The sequence below is a fragment of the Podarcis bocagei genome (assembly GCF_964188305.1).
Source record: "Podarcis bocagei genome assembly, chromosome: Z".
Classification (NCBI taxonomy): domain Eukaryota; kingdom Metazoa; phylum Chordata; class Lepidosauria; order Squamata; family Lacertidae; genus Podarcis; species Podarcis bocagei.
In genome coordinates this window covers 52588781-52610146 of record NC_138140.1, presented here as the reverse complement: position 1 = coordinate 52610146, position 21366 = coordinate 52588781, and the positions used below count along the sequence as shown (strand labels likewise).

Here is a 21366-nt window from a genome sequence, read left to right as displayed (position 1 = left end):
CGTGTCAGGCTGTGCTCTGATATCCATCGATCCCATCCTCGTCGCCAGTGTAAAGTTGTGGGCGAACATATCAGACGACCCAGCGATTCTTCCAAAGCAGCTCTTTATTTGTAAGCTGGAACAGAACTGGCTGAGGAGCTCAGTCAGGCTGCTCATATAGAGCTCCAGAACAATGTAACTGTTGCCATTTTCTAAAACTATCCAATCACAACGTCACTTTCAATCCTTCATTTGCATAACTATCTACAGTATTCCCCTGCTGGCCCAGGGTGAGAACTTCAGTACATACCCACCCCCCCAAGATTTGAAGGCAGTGTAATGGAGCCAGCATTGCCTTGAGTCTACTTTATATTGATGCTGTTGTGTTATCCTTGTATGGTCTCAGCAGTTTATGATTTTTTTTTCTGTTGCTGCAGAAGCCTCAAAGCCTGATTGGCTGGAGATGGTGGCAGGACAGTCACAAATATAGCAGCTACACTCTATGTACAGGTGTGCAGATGCTGTTTTACTAACATGCAAAGTATCCCTTACCCATTGCAGGGAGTGCTTGGGTAATTAGGTAATACTGAAGGACAGAGGTGGATTTGGGGCCCTCAAATTTCAGCTGTACCCTGTGCAACATGGGCATAGCCAAGGCGGGGCAGAGGGGCAGTTGCCTCCCCCCAGATCAAGCAAAACAATAGTAGTAGTAGTAGTAGTAGTAGTAGTAGTAATAATAATAATAATAATAATAATAATAATAATAATAATAATAATAATAATATAATATTTATACCCTGCCCATCTGGCTGGGCTTCCCCAGCCACTCTGGGTGGCTTCCAACCAAATATTAAAATACAGTAATGCATCAAACACGGAGCAATGGATCCAAACTACAAGAAAGAAGATTCCACCTAAACATTAGGAAGAACTTCCTGACAGTAAGAGCTGTTCGACAGTGGAATTTGCTGCCAAGGAGTGTGGTGGAGTCTCCTACTTTGGAGGTCTTTAAGCAGAGGCTTGACAACCATATGTCAGGAGTGCTCTGATGGTGTTTCCTGCTTGGCAGGGGGTTGGACTCGATGGCCCTTGTGGTCTCTTCCAACTCTATGATTCTATGATTCTATGATTCTATGATCAAACATTAAAACCTCCCTAAACAGGGCTGCCTTCAGATGCCTTAATTAACTGACCAATCATGTCGGTTCTGCCCCACCCAGAAGTCCTGCCCCCCGCAACAAAAAAAACCTGGCTACTCCCATCCTGTGCAACACTAAAATTCACTTCCCCTGCCTCCTGTGCTCCATTATACAGCGTTATTCTGGTACCCCCCTGCAGTGGGACACCCAGTGTAGCTGCACCCTACTCTAAAACTGTTGCAGATACTGATATTGTGCAGTCTGAAACAACTGGAAGCATAATAACTGACTCCTTTTGGAATAAATCATTGTTCAGACCCATAAAAGTATTATTCAAACTTTTACTGGCAGAACTATTTAAAATAATACAAGCCAGTTACAAGCCAGTCACATACCTCCAACATTTCTCTAATGAAAATAGGGGTGTCAATAATAATAATAATAATAATAATAATAATAATAATAATATTTATACCCCACCACTCTGGGCAGATTCCAACATATATAAAAACATAATAAAACATAAAATATTTAAAAACTTCCTGATATAGGAATGCCTTCAGATGTCTTCTAAAGGTCGTATAGTTACTTATCTGCTTGGCTCGGGGGGTCGCATAACTGAGCCACAGCCTCCAACATTTCTCTGATTAAAATAGGGACGTCCTAAGGAAAAGGGACGCGGGTGGCGCTGTGGGTTAAACCACAGAGCCTAGGACTTGCTGATCAGAAGGTCGGTGGCTTGAATCCCCGTGACAGGGTGAGATCCTGTTGCTCGGTCCCTGCTCCTGTCAACCTAGCAGTTCAAAAGCACAACAAAGTGCAAATAGATAAAACGGTACCGCTCAGGCAGTAAGGTAAATAGCGTTTCCGTGCGCTGCTCTGGTTCGCCAGAAGCGGCTTAGTCATGGTGGCCACATGATCCGGAAGCTGTACGCCGGTTCCCTCGGCCAGTAAAGCGAGATGAGCTCCGCAACCCCAGAGTCGGCCACGACTGGACTTTTCCTTTACCCAAGGAAAAGTAGAAAATTCGGGTTCACATCTGAAACCAAGATGGCTTCTGTAAATCTTGAACTGTCCCTGGAAAATAGGGACACTTGGGGAGGTCGGCAGTCGTGGGGCTGTTGCTTTTCCTGACGCTTTGACATCAGATCTCTGACATGAGTGGTTCAGGATCCGCATAGGGCTGCTGTTTCCTGTGATTACATAGCCATCCATTCCTTGTCAATCAGCGAGTGTATATGAAGAACCCTGTGTTTGCAAAGGCTTCCTAGGAGCCCTACGAAACTCCACAGATCCTGGAAAAGTTTCTGTGACTTTCTTGCCAGTCTGGGAACAAAGGGTGAGGCAGGAAACCTTGAATTATCTGGCGGTGGTTTCAATGGGGAGAGGGTTTAAATATTTATTGTGTAGTGTGAATAAACCCATTACTTGCTGTGATTTTTTAAAAAGCAACTTTTAAAAAGATGTTCTCTTATAAATATTTAAGAAAGGAACTTATAGCAGCAGTGAGAATCCAAAATGAACCAAAGGACTCTTAATGAAAGTTTGCTCCTCTAAGACAAACATGAGGGAAAGTTTTTATATTACTGCGGACATATGAGGTCAGATGCCACAAGTATAACTCCACAGCCGTGCAAACTGCAGACTCCACAAAATTTTTCAAAACCTGGCTCGACATATTCCAAGTATTTCAAAAACACTCAAAGAAGCAGCCTTTTGCTATGTAATGAAGCTGGCTAAATCCTTGCATAGTCCACAATAACTCCCCATTTTAGAATATATTCTTAAAATATTGACTCTGGTATTTGAGCCCCTCTTTATAGAAGAAAAAGAAGAGTAGTAAATTCCAGAGCTATGAGCGTCACAGTGGAAGTAACAGATACTTCTCAGCCTGCATGAACCTTCATTTGAACAATCCAAGAATGTCACTGGTTAGGAGGCACTGGTTCAGTTATTTTGAAAACTGCTGCAATCTTTGGCAGTTGGCACCCCTAATTAAGGACTCAAGAGTCACAGTTCAGAGCCAGGGCAAGCGCCCACCCGTTGCCCAGTTGTTTCAGTGCTGGGGAAGGCCTTAGCTCAGTGGCAGAGGTCATGCTTCGCTTGCAGAAGATCCCAAATTCAACCTCCGGCATCTTCCTTGAAGTAGAATCTCGGTAGACTGAGACATTGCAGTAGTCCAGGGCTAGATGGACATAGAGTCTGACGGGAGAGAAGGCAGGGAGTGGGCAGGAATCCAGTTCAGTTCACATTTAAAGGCAAACCTACTTAATTTGTGCTTTTTTATTATTAAAGTTTTCTTGGTTTACAAAGGTATGCGCAATATCTCTTTTTTCAAGTTACGTTTTCCATAGGTCAGTTTCATTTGTTGAGACATTAGGGTTACATTAGGAAGAAAGAGGGGGGGAGAGGTGGCGGGATGAAAGGCAGGGGGGGTCAGGAGGCGATGTTTCTATTTTGCTTAATGTATGTGTGGGGTTTTGTGTCAGCGTTGTTTGTGCGGGTTCTCTTTGCTATTCGCTTGTGTTCCTTTGGTGGTGAGAGAGGTTGGGGTTGGCCATGGGTGCGGTTGCTTGTTTGGGGTTGGGTGTGGTGATCTTTGTTTTCGTGTGTGAGTGGGGTGGGTGGGTGTTTTGGATCAGGTTAGCCATATTGATTTGTATATTGTTGGTGGGTTATTGTCATTGTCTTGTTGGGCTGTGTACGTGATAAAGGGGAGCCATACCGGGGTAACCTTATTTTCCTTTAATACTCTATTAATCTATTTATACTTAATTCCTTATAACATTTCTACTGAAGCCATATAATTTCATTCCAACATTCTTCTAACATTCATTAATTTTACAATATTTCTATAAATAGTCTTTAAACTTTTCCCAGTCTTCTTCCACTGACTCTTCTCCCTGGTCTCGGATCTTGCCAGTCTTTCCCGCCAATTCCGTCTAGTCCATCAACTTCATCTGCCATTATCCAACACTTCAGTGCTTTTAAGAGACAGCCATTCTCTCAGCCAGCAAAAAGCAGATGATTCACCACAAAGTTTAGGTGTCTGGCAGGGCAGGTCCACCTCCTTCTTTAGCATCTTAAGTTTTACTCGAGGCTTCCTGCCCTGCCAAACCAATCCAGGAACATCCTTCTGCCACCTCCTGAAACAATCCCTCCCATCCAAAACTTGCACTTTTTGACACAAAAGCAACATCCCCAGCAATACAGCAACCCTCATCCCCACCACAACAGCTTGGCCCAACCATAACAACTTCAGATTTGTCCATATTTCCCAATCCCCCTTCTCTTCAATCCAACGTCCTTCACAGTTACCCTTAAGTAAATTCACATTTTTGGCGGTCCTACTGACCCCCAAAAATCTCTCTTTCTCAGCCGATGTTGATCCTGTCTCCTCCTGAAGCTCTGTCAAACTTTCCTTTCCCAGTTCTGGTGGGGTGCTGATCCTCAAATTCATCTGTTTTTCTTTAAGCTCCATCATAGCAAATGTCAGCTTATATTCGTCAAGTTGCATTTGAATGTATGGGGCTCTCTCACACTCCAATTGTGTTGTTTTACATTCAGCAGCAAAGGTTTTCTCCCTGACTTCATCCGCAGTTTGCCGTATTAAAGTAGATTCCTGTGTCAATTTCTGGGTGGTTTCTGTGTTGGTGTTCACCTTTTGTCCCAGATTATTTAAACTTTCTACAATTAAATCAATTTTATTATTTGCAGCGTCCGCTTTCACATTCATCACTTCTGTTTTCTTGTGAAGCTGTTCCAGCGAGTCATTTATTTTCAATAATGCGACCACTAAGGCCTCTTCTGTTGACATTTCATCTGTTCTTTCCTTTCCATTTGCCATAACACTTAAGAGATTCAAGGTCAATCCCAGAGTCACACAGTTTTTATCTTGCAGCTAGAAACTCCCCTAGCCCAGCTCTTATAAAGTAACCAATTTCAGAAACTTCCACTAGGGGGAAACATTTTCTATTTATAATAGTCAAGAATGTCACCTTTAAGCGCAACTCGTACAATCCAAAGTTAGTTTCAGTTTTCAGTTACTTTATTACTCCTTTTTTGAAGCAGCCGGAGACAGTAGAAACAATATATCTCTCTTATTCTGCTAGCTGTCAAGGAACGTTCCAAGTGCTGTCAATGGACATTCCAAAACCTCAGTCCTACTAGCAGCCCGTTTCCAGGGTCAGAGTGGCAGTATTTTAACTCTCTTTACTCTCTCCTGCAAGCATACTCAGTCCACAGCTCCCCCCCCCTTCTCCTGCCTCCAAGGGGGATTTTATACTCTTTACCGATGGAAATTTAATCTTTTACAAAAGGCTTTCCAAGACTTCAGCTTACAGACTCCTTGCCTAGTCTATTTACAAATAGGGAAGGCAGACTTCCTGTTTTGAACCTCCCCGTTTCAATGCCAAATTAAACGTTTAAAATCCGATTCTCCCGTATCAGCTCTACTCACGGGTAATTACTTTGGAGTCAAATTGTCCACAGGAAAAAGTCAGTGCTCTCCGACAACAGCTATGTGGCTTTGCTCCGTGGAAGAAGCAGACGATTCAAAGCACCGCGCCACTCACCCCACATCGCTCCGGGTCCCTGAAATCAGGTCCCCCCGCGAGTAGGGGAGGCGCAAAAGGTGCCCGCCGAATCCCACGTTCACAGGCTTCTCCCGCCTGGGATTTTTACGGGTCTCCGCCTTTGCCGCAGCGGTACAGACCCAAATTCCCACGGGGCAAGTTCCTCCCGATCAGAGGAACTCTGCCATTGCCGGAGGCACCAACCCGGAAGTCCTCTATTGGTTAATTTTTCTAGTAGGGCTGTTTCCCATACTATTTGGTACCATTGGCCCATGCTTACTCCTGACAGGTCTCTCCAGTGTCTGACTATGATGTTTCTGGTTGCTGAAAGTAGGCGGGCGATGAGTTCATTGTGATGTGAGTGGGCATTATTGTCTTGGAAGATGTTTAGTAGGGCCAGTTCTGGGGTGATTTCTAATACTTGCTTAGTTATTTTACATATTTCTTGTATGGTTGTTGTCCAAAATAATTTGTGCTTTTTGAAGCAATGTGCACATTGTAATGTAGTCACCCTTTGAAATCCATTCACACTTTTCTGAGATTTCCCACAACAAAAATGCAGATGCTAGGATAAAGTGTGCATAAAAATTTATGTGTTTGTGAAAATAGCATACTTGACACTCTGACTTGCAAGGGAAGCATTTAAGAAATGGCACCCCCCCTCCAGCCCCCTGATTTGGTTCAGCCTGCTCTAACAACTAAGCTGCACATTTGCTGAAATTTCCTTGAGCTTTTGGCTATTAATCTAGAGATGTAATCAAGGCCAAATTCTGGTGAATGCAATAATGCCCACTTGATCCTTCAGTTAAGGTTTGGTGTTGCTCAGCAGCAGCAAAGGGGAACAGGGGATGAAGTTTGACCAGTAAAACCACAGACTCAAGATTGTACCTGAAACAAACCACCCAGCTTAATAGTCTGCAAACTTTTATTAATGATGAGGATGATACTACATTTAATTTGTTGATTGCCTTCTAAACCACCATCTCAAAGCAATTTATACATAAAAAGAGGGGGGGAAAGACAATCATCAAATACTTTTAAGACAAGACTAAAACCCTGACAAGTGGGCCCTTGTGTCAAAGACCCATTCATCCAGGAAGGAAAGCCTGTGGAACAAAAATGTCTCCAGCTGTTTTTGAAAAGTACATGTAGTAGGTACATGTCATATCTAGACAAGGATGCTATTCCAGAGAACTGGGGAAGCCACAATAAAAGCCCAAATCTTTGGAACTTGTAGGAGAAACTCTCCCACAGACCACAGGGAACTCCTGGGGGTGTAAGGGATACATGGTGTTACGAGGGATACAGGACTTACAGAGAATACAACAATATAAAAGTTACATAAGAATCAAAGGCAACAGATGTGATGAATCTCCTGGCATTTGAAGCCCCTCTGATCCTTTCCCCCTTAAATATATTGTCTTCCAGCTTCTAAAAGGAATGTCCACCTCTCGCTGGAAAAATCTGGAGAAACCAGAAGATGAGGATGAAGCAGGAAGTGGAGGCTGTGATGACGAGGACGACTGTGGTGGTGCAACTTCCGGAAATGGGGAATTAAGAGTGAAGAGTCAGTTGAGATTCTTGGCAGGTAACTGGTGAGGTGGGTGGGCAAGGCTGAACTAGCCAGTTCTTTATCCTTTCCTGGCAGGGGGCTTGTCTGCAACCAGGGCAGCCGATATATGGCTGTGCATCAGCTGTCCCCCACTTCCAGAACTAAAAGCAGGACTGGGCAAATTCATTGAGGAGTGGTGGGCACCCATCAGTGATGACTTGCAATGCTTGACAGAGGAGGCTCTACTGGTGGTGCCACTGCTGAGTTGCCACTGACCCTTGATCAGGACTTTTCAGTGGTGGTTCCCCTCTTGTGGAACACCCTCCCTGGTGAAGGAGTCTGTCTGAACGGTGGCTATTCCTGGGAAGCTTGAAATTATTAGCAGTGAGGGCATGTTGTTTTTACCTGTTTTCAGCACTGTGTGCTCCAGTATCTTGCATACAAACTGGTTGTGCTTCTCAAAAACTGAGCACACATACATGTGAAGAAGGACTTAGATTAGAGTAGGAATTTGCAGTTTTGAGGCTAACTTCTGTTTTCCTCCACGCCCAATGCACAGACTTAATGGGGAAGGGTTGTTGCTCAATGGAAGAACATCTGCTTTGCACACAGAAGGTCCCAGGTTCAGGCCTGGTGTCTCCAGACAAGGCTGTGAATTCGCCCTGTCTGAAACCCTTGAGAGCCTCTTCCAGTCCATATAGACAATGCTGTGCTAGATGGACCCAATCATCTGGGATGCGTGGCAACATCATCTTGCAAACCCTCACTTATGTTTACATAGGCCCCAGAACTGGTGTTGCTGGCATAACAGTTTCTCTCCCCAACAGCACCACCACTCCGGTTTCCCCATCTATCATGGGAAAGAAACTGTTTTGGGAGGAGAGTTGTGTGCTGCCCTCCCCCCCCCCAGCAGATGCTGTATCCTGGAAACAGACTCACTGATGCTGCACTTTATGGAACCACCCTTAGGAGATTCTTCGGAATTGGATGGTGGTCCAGAAATTGAAATGATTAGCTTGGGAAAAATCACCCAAATGATAGCTCAGTGACCACAGTGTTTTGCAAGGATCATTCCCAAAAGTGGTGAATCTCATTATATGGCCTATGTGGATTCCAGGGCATCTTTTAGCCATAGACATCAAACTAGCACCAGTAGATGGGTGAGAACCACAGTTCCCTGGGGTGTTGCTAGGAAGGCTGTGTCCTGCGACTCTACACCTTTGGGTGCCCTTAACCACTGTGCCTTGGGTATACAAGAATGCAAGAAGATCCTGCTACATCACGCCAGCAGCCTGTCTGCCCATCACCATGTGGATAGGGATTTATCCCAACATACAAGTGTTTGCACAGCGATTTCTCCCAATATAAGAATTACATCGCCACCATTATCATTATCGGTACTAGATCAGCCAGTCTTATTACCTGAAGGTTTCCAAGCGACTTATAATGCAGGTAAGAACACAAATAAATATATTTATACCATAAAGCAGAACAAAAGGCAACCACCTATGTAACAAACACAGGAAGCTTTGTCTGCATGCGAACAGTAGTTTGTCAAAAGCTTGGTAGGGGGGCGATATAAGTCTTTACCTGGTGTTAGAAAGATGTCAATGAAGGTGCCAGGTGGACCTCACTGAGGAGCACATTCCAAAGCGTTTGCTGCTTTCATGAATACTTTCATCTGTGTGCATAAGTTACCCTAGCATTTCTCTGCACGTTCCTTGGCTGGAGAACTGCATCACAAAATTCGGAGAAGTGCAGATTTCGAAGGATGGGTGTGTTTCGCTTTGCAAACTGTTGCATAGTGAGTGTTATGTTGAGTTCTTCTTTATCTGTGACCTGAATGGAATCTCTCCCACATTCCTCCCTCCCTCCTATGTGGACCACAGTGCAAATGTCACTCGCTCAGTCGCTGCAAAGCAATCCTTTCCCAATCATTGCTGCTTGCTTCCCTCGCCCAAGACCAGACAGATGAACCTGGATAGGCTCAGCCCTCCAGCTTTCAAGTTTAAAGAGGAAAACGTGGTCTCTTAAAATGAGGCCAGATGCTTGTATAAATTCCCTCCCCTTGATCAGGGACAACTACCTGCTATTTAATAGAGTGGAAGCTGAGGTATTTAGCCGCTGCTTGTCAGGCACCATATATATATGGATAAATAAAACACTGAGATAGTAAAATACTGGGTAAGAGAGAGCAAAAGTGACCTTTGAGCTATCCTATCCAGCCCTGGTGAATATTGGGCCATGAGAGGCCTTCTGTGGTTCATATACAGAGGGAGGCATCTCCCTCTCCTTATCTAGTGCTCAAGCCATCTTGACGGCCAGAACAGCAGGTCTGCAATTGGATCTGTTGGCGGCCAGTTTTGGATCTGAGAAGCTATGCAGGGGGAGGGGGTGTTTGACCCTTGTTCTTGCACTACTTCCCCAACCAAAACCCCCATCCATGGGCACTTCGCCCCTCTCCTGATTCTCCCGCAGGGGGTGGTTGGGTAGGTAGAGATGGAGACCAGGGAAATGAGGTAAATGGAGAGAGGGTCAAGCACGTCTCTTGTAGCACCCCCACATGCCTGCAGTTCATTAGTCAAGAAAACAATTCCCCTTCATCATGTGTGTTTTGACCCTGACTGGGAGGGGAGTGGGGTGGGCAGAACCAGAGGATATGATCTGCTGTGGAAATGGGGCACAGGCTTCAGGTGCACAACTCTGTGCCATCACGCTTGCTCAGACTGCAAGGAACAGACCTGACTCCACCCTCGCCCTTTGAAGGACTACTAGGGGGAAGTAGTGGCTTAACGGGGTGAGCTGGAAAGCATCTAGTTCAGATGTTGGCTCCACCCTGGTTACATTAGGTGGTCTTGGGCAAACAGGCATTCCCCGGCCTTGCCACCTGTAAGCATCTGCCAGGGATGCTTGAGCTGAGATTCCTGCATGCTGGGGGGTGGACTAGATGGCTCTCCGGGTCCCTTCCAGCTCTACAACTGTATGATTCTGTGAAAATGGGAATAACAAAACGGACTCTACCCTAGTAGGGGTGTTTGTAAGGACTTCTGTTTGCAAGGAGTTAATGTATTGGGAGCACTTGATTTATTCTTATGGGGATTCGAGCCATGATGGCTTTTCTCTGCCTCAGGGCCAGCCCACCCATGAAGTGGGGTGAAGCAGCTGCCTCAGGCTGCAGAAGTCCCCTAGGCATCACACTCACAGCCTCCCTCACACAACCCACCCTGAAACCTCCACCACTGGCAGGGGTGCAACTTGAATAAAATATTGGGGTTGAGGGCAAGTAAGCCCTGCCCCACATTTTTTATTTTATTTGCCCCCTCAAATATTTCATTGTGGTGCTGAAGTGACCTCAGCCCCTAGGAGTTGGCTCCTATGACTTCTGGCAGAGAAGCAGTGGCGATGCAGGCAGCAGAGGTGATGTGGGGGAGGTGCCACGTGGCAGTGGCAGCAGCTTGAGGAAGGTGGCCTCAAGCAGCAAAATGGGACACAACTCCCCTGCTCTGCCTCCACGATCAGAGGCAGCAAGGCTTCTGAGCGCCCGTTGCCGGGAGCCACAGGATGGAAGAGTGAGGCTCTTGTGCTCAGGGGTCCTGCTTGCAGGTTTCCCATTGGAGCGTCTGGGTGGCCACTGTGAGAGCAGGATGTAGGACCAGATGGATCATTGGTCTAATCCTGCAGGCTCTCCTTATATTTTAAGGTTCAATTACAGTAATATATACATAAAATAAGAAACATGTTATTACTCATTTTAACACTGTACTTGTTTCCCTGTGTCCATTTCTGCATATGGCAATGTAGGAATATGCAGCTGCCCGTATGGGGTTCAAACCTGCAACCTTTGCATTCTCCGCACCACACTCTAACCAACAGAGTTATATTTGTGTATACAAATAGCATGGATTTTTAAATATTTTTTTGCAAGGTCCTCCAAGCCTTTGGCAGTTTGTAAATTATGAGCTCCCCCCTCAACCCCCCCCCCAGCCAGCAATGCTAAACCCACATGTTTTTATACCAAAGCAAAAGTCACAAATCCTGCAAGGTTTTCCATTTGGGGGCGATTGAGGTTCTGGCAGCCGTCAGCATCCATGTTAAGCATTCCTGAGAGATGAAACCTTTCAACTGATTTTAAGTTAATTTTAATTGCTCTACTCTGAGTAAAATGAGACATATATATTTGGGACCCACCCTATTTTTGTGATTGCAGTATTTTTAAACCATTTTTAGTGTTGTATTTTAAATTGTGCTGGGGCCTTCAGGTGAAGGGCAGGGAATAAACTGAAATACTACTACTACTACTACTACTACTACTACTACTACTACTACTACTTTTTTTATATATATATAATTTTTTTTATTGATTTTACAAATTTTTTAAAACAATACAAACATATAAAAAGACATACAAACACGTATAGTTTCATGACCTTTTTTTCATAAACCTTGTTTCTCGGACTCCCCCATACCTCCCCTTTCTGCATCCCAATGTCCAAAGTTTTCCAGCAACTTCTAAATTAGTTCTGTCACACATATGTCTTCTTAATCTTTCCTTTAATCTAATCTTATATCGCTGTAGCCCTTTCTTTCTCAAAACCTCGACATTCTAACATTCATCAAGTTTATAATAGTCCTTAAGATAAGTTTTAAATTTCTTCCATTCTTCTTCCGCCGTCTCCTTCCCCTGGTCGCGGATTCTGCCAGTCATCTCAGCCAACTACTACTACTACTACTAATCATCATCATCATCATCATCATCATAAAAAGGAGAAGAAGAGGAAGCATTGTTGGATACAACCCAATATTAGTTTGCTCCAGGCTTTACTGTTGTGACCCTGGCAGACATCAGATATATTTGCTATAAACTGCTAGACAGCCACTGGATTTGCAAGGATCCTGTTTCGTGGCAACAGGATTTAACTTACCCCTGCTTTCCCCCTTCTCAAGGCTGCCTGCCACAGTCTTCTTCCCACAGCTGTTATTCCACTTCATAAAAAGAACTCAAGAAGTAACTCATAATCAGGGGAAGGTACATACAGTGGTGCCTCGCAAGACGAAAAGAATCCGTTCCGCGAGTCTCTTCGTCTTGCGGTTTTTTCGTCTTGCGAAGCAAGCCCATTAGCGGCTTAGCAGATTAGCGCTATTAGCGGCTTAGCGGGCTTAGCGGATCAGCTGATAAGCGGCTTAGCGGATCAGCTGTTAAGAGCGGCTTAGCGGATCAGCTGGTAAGCGGCTTAGGATCAGCTGATAAGCGGCTTAGCGGCTTGGGGAAAAGGGGGGGAACCCGCAGGAACTCGCAAGACATTTTCGTCTTGTGAAGCAAGCCCATAGGAAATTCGTTTTGCGAAGCACCTCCAAAACGGAAAACCCTTTCGTCTAGCGGATTTTCCGTCTTGCGAGGCATTCGTCTTGCAGGGCACCACTGTAAAGGTCAAGGGACCCCTGACCATTAGGTCCAGTCGTGGCCAACTTTGGGGTTGCGGTGCTCATCTCGCTTTATTGGCCGAGGGAGCCGGCGTACAACTTCCGGGTCATGTGGGCAGCATGACTAAGCCGCTTCTGGCAAACCAGAGTAGCACACGGAAACACCGTTTACCTTCCCACCAGAGCGGTACCTATTTATCTACTTGCACTTTGACGTGCTTTCAAACTGCTAGGTGGGCAGGAGCAGGGACCGAGCAACGGGAGCTCACCCTGTCACAGGGATTCGAACCACCGACCTTCTGATCGGCAAGCCCACAGTGCCACCCGCGTCCCTGGGAAGGTACATAGCTGCTTCAATTGCGTAGAGTTTTTAAGTTGGAGAACAGCAGTGTGAAGGCTCCTGAAGGTAGACAACTCTTAAGGCAGAATATGTGTACAGATCCATGTGCTCTGCTATGCATCCTAGATGGCGGGTCATTTCTTGCTCCTCAGCTGACTCTGTTTGGGTGGGTTCTTTGCCTGGGAACCTGGCAGAAGTTCTTAACTCGCCATAGGTGAATAGGTCTGTTCTTCTCTGAATTTCCCACCCTAGAAACAGAGCCTCTTGTGGTATCAGAGGGTGGCTGCAGCCAGTTGTAGCTATCTTGTGAGCCAGCAAACGTTTCTTCCAAATTCCAAACTTAGGGTTATAGTGAAGTCTTACCTTATTTATTTTGGGCTCTTAATGACTTACTATTTGAATGAACCAATGTTGGAAAGAGCCTGCTGTTTTACAAGGCATTAATTCTACCCTAGCATGGGAGAAAGGCAAGGGGGAGACACATCCAAGCTCCAAGAGGATTATCTTTCCATGAGAGCCGGAGTATTGCCAGCATATAAAACACTGCAGCAGAACTGTTATCTTGAAAGTGTGTGAGCACATTTGCTGAAATTTCTCTTCTTTTGTTTTGTTTTCAAAGAAGTCTTGATTGGAAATCAAGAATTCCTTGTCAAAATGCAGATTTATTAGAGGAAGAGGGAGGAGTCTTCTCATTCCATTTTAATTGCAACTGGAATTGCTAATTGGTCTATTGCTGTTGCTTGTTGTTGCTCACCATACTTTTAAATTTTAAAGTAATGGATACGAAGTCAGAGCAATGGTTTTCTGGTGCGTGCAGCCATAAAAAAGGAATTCGCTTATCAGTTCCCTCTCATCTTTTGGAGATGGGTTTGCAGTTCTGTCTGGATTTGATCTGTGTGTAATATGGCAGGAAAACAATGGTTAGTCTGATTACCCACTCTTGAAGAACCCAGTTTGTCTTCCAAGGCAGCAGAAGCAGTGCTGCCAAAGCACCTCCTCCCAGTCCTTTGCAAAGGACTCTGTGGCAGAAACTAGAACAGATTTCTGACTTACAGGATCTGCTTTGTGTGCCTCTAGAACCTAGAGCCCAGTGCAAAAGACAGGGCAGGAGAACCAGAGCCAGCTGAGAGGGTGCCCCAATCTCCAAGCAGCAAGAGACACCAGGGTTCCAGCGCTTACCCGGGATTTGGTTTCCTTGGAATGAAGGCCAATGGGGACTGTGGTGGTGCATGTTTTTATCCACACATATTGTTATGTACTGAAGTTCTCACCCTGGGCCAGCAGGGGGATACTGTAGATAGTTATGCAAATGATGGATCGAAAAGTGACGTTCAGTGATTGGATAGTTTTAGAAAAGTTGTTATAATTATGTGTACTGGAGCTCTATATAAGCAGGCTGACTGAGCTCCTCAGCTTAGTTCTGTTCCTGCTTACAAAATAAAGAGCTGCTTAGGAGAAATCGCTGTGTCGTCTGCTATGTCAACCCACAACTTAACACATATATACAACCTGAGCATGGAATGGAGGGGCTCACAACCCCAACAGATCTTGCCTCCCCATTAGGTTCCCAGAGAGACCCCTGAGCCCCAGCTTTGAGATTCAGCACAGAGCAAGGCAAGCTTCTATGTAGCCAGCTTGCAGCATTAGCCAAAACTCCCCCACACCCCCAGCCCATCTTAGTCTGTTGTTCTCCATCCTAGGATGACAGGTGAGTTAGGGAAAGGTCCACCCATTTGTTTCTATGACAACAGAGCAACCTATTTAAGATGCTGATTATAGATACTTAGCTGAGCAGCTGTGGCCATTACCTTTACAAAATAGCTGGTTTGACTGACTTCCTTTTATAGATCCTAACCTCATAGATAAAGGATCACAGGCCTAGAAGGGGACCACAAAGACATCCACACTGACCCCCTAAAAAACCCTATAACAATACAAAAGAAAGAGTTTCAAAGCAACTTGAAAAAATAAAATACAATAAAAGCAATTTAAAATGTAAAACAACAATGCTATATTTAATGTTCATCCAGTAATGTATTAAAAAGCACAAATCCTACACACTCGCCTGAAAAGATGAATTTTGGCAGGATTGGGTCCACTGCTCAAATCTGGCCAAAAGTGGGTTGGATCTGGCCCACTGGACAAAAGTGGTCCCCCCCCCCCGGTTCTGTGGTCTATGGATAGTGGTCCGTCCATTTCTTCTCACTGGCAGAAACTTTCTAAGGTCTCAAGCATAAAAGTGTCCTTTCTGTCACCTGCAGCCTTAATCCTGGAAGACTGACAAAGCTATGGATGGAGCACAAGAGAATATTTGGCATGACTGGGTTGTATGTCTTCTGTATATAAGACCTTCTGCGTTATTAGATGGGAAGCCCAGAGATCAGTGCTAGAAGAAAGGTGTTTTGGATCCTGGTGGAGGAGCCCTGGGCTGGAATTTGGCACTTTGATTGTAATCTGCTTGAGAAAGTCTGAATACCAACTTAGGAGGAGCGAGCGGCAAGCAACAGCAGAAGAGGGCTGTTTCCTTCGTCCCTATTTGCAACTTCCTTAAAGGCCTCTGATTGGCCTCTGTGAAGTAGGATGCTGCACCCAGTGCGCATTTGTTATATTCTTAACTTTTATGCGCTCCTTAATCAAGTCCCAGGGAACATCTACCTGTACTTGCTTTTTTTGTTTGATAAAGTTTCTCTTGACCAAGAGAATTGAATTTCTTTTAAATGAGAAATGCAAAGCTTGTAACCCATAGAAGTAGTTCAGTTTGCAGCAGCTGCTGCACAAATGAGTTAATTTAGTTAAATCAGATGCAAAACGTTCTCGCGGTGGCCATTTCAAGATTTAGGTCATCTTGGCTCTTTCTGTGTTTCCGGGATGACATCTGTTTCTGGATTAGCTGTATCTGGAGAAGCAGTGTGTGTGTGTGTGTGTGTGTGTGTGTGTGTGAGAGAGAGAGAGAGAGAGAGAGAGAGAGAGAGAGAGAGAGAGAGAGAAGTGAATCTGGTTGTCTGGCCAGATTTGTTCATTTCACATAGGCCAACCTGACCTGGCACCTAGAGATTTTGGCACCTAGAGATTTTGGTGCATGAGATTTAGTAGTGCATGACAATGACTCTCGATATACATCAGACAAGATCTACGGTTGCCACTTGGGCATTTGCAAAAAGAAAAAAGGACGTGGGCATTGCATAAAATTTTGCACATGCCCATAGAGAGCATATATGGATAGATGCAAATTTACAAATAATTGCTGTAAGTTAAATAGAGAGTTAATGCATCACACTTAAGAGCAGACGACTGGGACCAGCTGGCCTGAGTGTGTACTTACTGTGCTGTCCAGCTGATAGCTGGGATGGGGCAAAGTTCTTCCTCTTGGACAGGCAGCCCTCCAGACAGAACACTCTCTGTAAAGTAGGACATTTAGAGCCAGTGGTGGCATAGTTGTTAAGTTGTAGGTGAACATATCAGACGACACAGCGATTCTTCAAACAGCTCTTGTTTATTCAGAGGCCAGAACTGAACTGAACTGAAGGGTTCACTCAGCCTGCTTATATAGAGCTCCAGTACACATAATTGTAACAACTTTTCTAAAACTATCCAATCACTGAACGTCACTTTCGATCCCTTATTTGCATAACTATCTACAGTATCCCCCTGCTGGCCCAGGGTAAGAACTTCAGTACATAACACCCCTCCCCACCGAGATAAGGCGTTAGTTACAATCGTAATGGTTTCCTTATATACAGCACTACACGTAATGGTTCAATTAGGCACAAAAGCATATCGGTTACATTTCACATACTTCCATTAGACCAACAGTATTACATGTCCAACAACTTAGTCCCTCAAATAAGTTGGGCGCTTGGAAACTCTGCCAGACTGCCGGGGAGCGGTACCCAGGTCTGGTGGGCTGCCCGATTCTTGCTGAGGCTGTGGCGTGACCCTAGGTGGCGTTGAAACCAAGTCCCCTGGATCCACTGCTGTGGGTGGAACCTCCGTGAGTGGAGTTGGCGGAATGTCAGGCATGGCAGTGGTCTGAGTCTATGGGAAGTCCGGCAAACCCTCTGAAGCGGCTTGGTTAGGCTCCACACCTGCAGTTTGTGAGAGAGGTGTAGGTGGAGCCTCGCCACCTGTAAGTGTCTGTTACGGAGCCACGAGTGCAGTTGGGTGCACTTCGGTAGTGTCCAAGTCCCCAACCCTGCGCCTAAGCTGGTCTATGTGCCGGCGCCACAAACGTCCGTCTTCGAGTGCCACCTGGTACGAGCAAGGTCCAGTGACTCCCACTACTGTGGCTGGCACCCAAGGAATGTCCCCCACAAAGTTCCGGGCAAAGCTAGCGTGTCAGTTGAAGAAGAGACAAAAGTTAAATACGGTTACCAATCTTGAAGTGGATGGAAAGAACATACAGAATCCACAGGAGATCAGAAGCTGCTTCCAGAGATATTTTAAACAACTCTATACACAAGGGCCGCAGACTGAGTCAAAAATTGACCAATTTTTGAAAATTAATGGATTACAAAAAATTTCTCAAGAAAATAAAGTTTTATTGAATTACAAAATAACTGAACAAGAGGTGGAAGGTGCGATTCAGAATATGCAACTGGGCAAATCTCCAGGGCCTGATGGACTAACCTCCAAGTACTACAGAACTTTGAAAGACTACTTAATTCAACCATTAAAGGAGGTTTGCAATGAAATTATGGAGGGGGGAAAGGTGCCTGAGACGTGGAAAGAAGCTTATATCACACTTATACCGAAAACTGAGTCTGAAAATACACAACTTAAGAATTATCGCCCCATATCCCTACTCAATGTGGATTACAAAATTTTTGCAGACATTTTGGCTAGAAGACTGAAAAAAGTATTGGCAGAGGTGATACATAAAGACCAGGCCAGCTTTCTCCCTGGAAGACATCTATCGGATAATACGAGGAATATAATTAACATTCTAGAAAAGCTGCAGGTGAATATCAACACAAAAGCAGTTTTGATATTCGTAGATGAAGAGAAAGCCTTTGACAATATTTCCTGGAATTTTATGAAGAAAAATCTTCAGGGGATGGGGGTTGGACAAAACTTTGAAAATGGTATAGGTGCGATTTATTCTGAACAAAAAGCAAAATTGATAGTAAATAATGTGGTTACAGAAGAGTTTAAAATAGAGAAAGGGACACGACAAGGCTGCCCAATTTCCCCATTGCTCTTCATTTCGGTCCTGGAGGTTTTGCTAAACATGATTAGAAGGGACCATTTGATCCAAGGTATTCAGGTCGGAGTTAAACAATACAAACTTAAAGCTTTTGCAGATGATCTTGTTTTGACATTACAGGAGCCGATATCCAGTACTAAGAGGGCCTTAGAAGTAATCCAGGATTTTGGTCAAGTGGCAGGCTTTAAATTGAATAAATTGAAAACTAAGGTTTTGGAGAAAAATTTGATGCCGACAGAGAAAGAGAGGTTTCAGAAAGAGACAGATTTAACATTAGCAAAGAAGGTAAAATACCTGGGGGTGAATATGACATCTAAGAATGTGAACTTATTTAAAGACAACTATGAGAAATGCTGGTCAGAAGTGAAAAAAGATCTAGAAATTTGGTCGAATTTGAAGCTTTCCTTGCTGGGTCGAATTGCTGTTATTAAGATGAATGTATTGCCGAGAATGTTATTTCTATTTCAATCATTGCAAATTATTGACAAGATGGATTGTTTCAATAAGTGGCAAAGAGATATATCTAGATTTGTCTGGCAGGGCAAAAAGCCCAGAATAAAATTTAAGATACTTACTGATGCTAAAGACAGAGGGGGGGGGGGTTTGCCCTGCCAGACCTTAAACTTTATTATGAGTCAGCAGCTTTTTGCTGGCTGAAGGAATGGCTACTTCTTGAGAATACAGATGTTTTGGATCTTGAAGGGTATGACAACATATTTGGGTGGCATGCATATTTGTGGTATGGCAAGGTAAAAGCACATAAGGCATTTAAAAACCATATTGTTAGGAAAGCATTGTTTAATGTCTGGATAAGGTACAAAGACTTTTTGGAGAGTAAAACCCCAAGGTGGCTATCACCTATGGAAGCGAAAGCTTTGAAAAAACTTAATATGGAGGCCAAATGGCCAAAATATTGGGAAATTTTAGAACAGGAAGGTGACAAATTGAAATTGCAGAGTTATGACAAACTCAAAGAGAAGGTGCGAGACTGGTTACATTATTTTCAAATAAGAGAGGTTTATAACTTGGATAAAAAAATTGGTTTCCAGGTGGAAAAATCAAAGTTAGAAACAGAATTGTTAAAACCCAATGCTAAGATACTTTCAAGAATGTATAATCTGCTGCTGAAATGGAATACTGAGGAAGAAATGGTAAAATCTGCAATGATAAAATGGGCACAGGATGTAGGATACAATATTATGTTTGCTGACTGGGAGAAGTTGTGGACCACCGGGATTAAATTTACGGCATGTAATGCCTTAAGAGAGAATATTATGAAAATGATGTACAGGTGGTACATGACTCCAGACAAGCTTGCAAAAATATATCATTTGCCCGATAATAAATGCTGGAAATGTAAGGAAACTGAGGGCACATTCTTTCACCTTTGGTGGACGTGCCCAAGGATTAAGGCTTTCTGGGAAATGATTTATAATGAAATGAAAAAGGTATTTAAATATACTTTCCTGAAGAAACCAGAGGCTTTTCTCCTGGGCATAGTTGGCCAATCGGTGTTAAAGAAGGATAGAACTTTCTTTATGTATGCTACAGCAGCAGCAAGAATTATTATTGCAAAGCACTGGAAGACACAAGAGTTACCCACCTTGGAAGAATGGCAAATGCAACTAATAGACTATATGGAGATGGCGGAAATGACTGGCAGAATCCGAGACCAGGGAGAAGAGCTTGTGGAAGAAGATTGGAGGAAATTTAAAATTTATTTACAGAAACATTGTAAAATTTCTGAATGCTGATGACGTTGAAATGAACTGAAGGTGTTCTAGCAACAAGGTAAAATGTAAGATGGGATTGATAATAGATAAGCTAAATTGGATATGAATTTGCTGAACCAATTTTTAAAAGGGATACAAAAAAGGGAGGCATGAGGAAGTCAGGAAAATAAGTTAACGAAAGATGAGGAATCAAAAAAAGAGGGAGTTTTGTTTTCTTTTATATGTGTTTTTTCTTTTTCTTTTTTGTTTTTAATGTTTGTATCTTTGTATTTTGTAATTTTGTACTTTTCTGTTTTTGTATTTTTCTGAACTTTTTTTATTGATAAAACTTAATAAAAGATTATTATATAAAAAAAAACAAAGTTCCGGGCAAAGACCTGGTTTCCTGGAACAAATGACCGTGGCGCATTGGCACAGCCTGGGGATTCGGCCATGGCAAAGTCCGGGTGCAGCCGGTTGAGCAGAGACCTGAGGCGGCGGCCCATAAGCAGTTTGGCAGGACTCCGCCCTGTGGCCGCATGAGGGGTGATGTGTTGCACGAACAAATATTCAGCAACCCGCTCGTGCCAGTCTCCCCGGTCCAGGCACGCCAGTGCCTCTTTTGCCGAGCGCACCATTCTCTCCGCTTGCCCGTTGCTGGATGGATGAAATGGTGCCGTTAGGGCATGGCGGATGCCCAGTCCCGAAAGGTATCACTCAAAAGTGCCTGAGGTGAACTGCAGTCCGTTGCTGGAGACAAGGACATCAGGACACCCATGCGTTGCAAAGAGGCCTCGCAGCACCCTCGCAGACTTCCTGGTAGTGGTGGAGGGCATCAGGGCCACCTCCAGCCATTTGGAATAGGTGTCCACCACTACCATAAAGGTCCGGCCGCGAAAGGGGCTGGCCAGATCAATGTGCACCCTCGACCAGGGTGTCTTGGGCGTCTCCCAGGTGTGTCCCTTAGCTGCCGGTGGCGCAGGCCTAGATTCTTGGCACGCTTGACAAGCGGAAACCCAGGCAGTGATGGCATCATCCATGTTAGGCCACCAGACGTAACACCGAGCCAACGCCTTCATTTTGACGATTCCCGGGTGGCTAACGTGCAGAGCTTCAAGGATGCGTCGATGGAGTTTTTTGGGAATCATGACGCGGTCTCCCCACAGCACACAGATGAGCACACAGCACACAGATGAGCTGAGAGTTCGTGTTGTCTGGTTGTGAAGGGCTGGAACTCTGATGCAAAAGGCCCTTGCGGCCACCCCCTCCACACCCAGTTGAGCACACGGCTGATGGTGCGTTTCTGGGCAGATGCGGAGGCCATAGTGGCAGCCGATACAGGCACTGCTGGAAGATCCTCAATCAGGAGGAGCGATGAAGCAGGAGCCGAGTCTTCCACAAACGCTGGAAGAGGGCAACGGCTGAGGGTGTCGGCATGGCCCATCG

General features: G+C 44.6%; 1 protein-coding gene across 3 annotated transcripts in view; it reads left to right on the top strand.

Annotated features, from left to right (window-relative positions):
* Window positions 1-21366, top strand: part of GPC3 (glypican 3) — a 280416-nt gene that overhangs the window by 230244 nt on the left and 28806 nt on the right. For all 3 annotated transcript variants that reach the window (XM_081180470.1, XM_081180469.1, XM_081180468.1), the window contains one exon: window positions 7121-7280. In XM_081180470.1, coding sequence (XP_081036596.1) covers window positions 7121-7280 — 160 coding nt within the window. The remainder of the gene's footprint in view (window positions 1-7120; window positions 7281-21366) is intronic.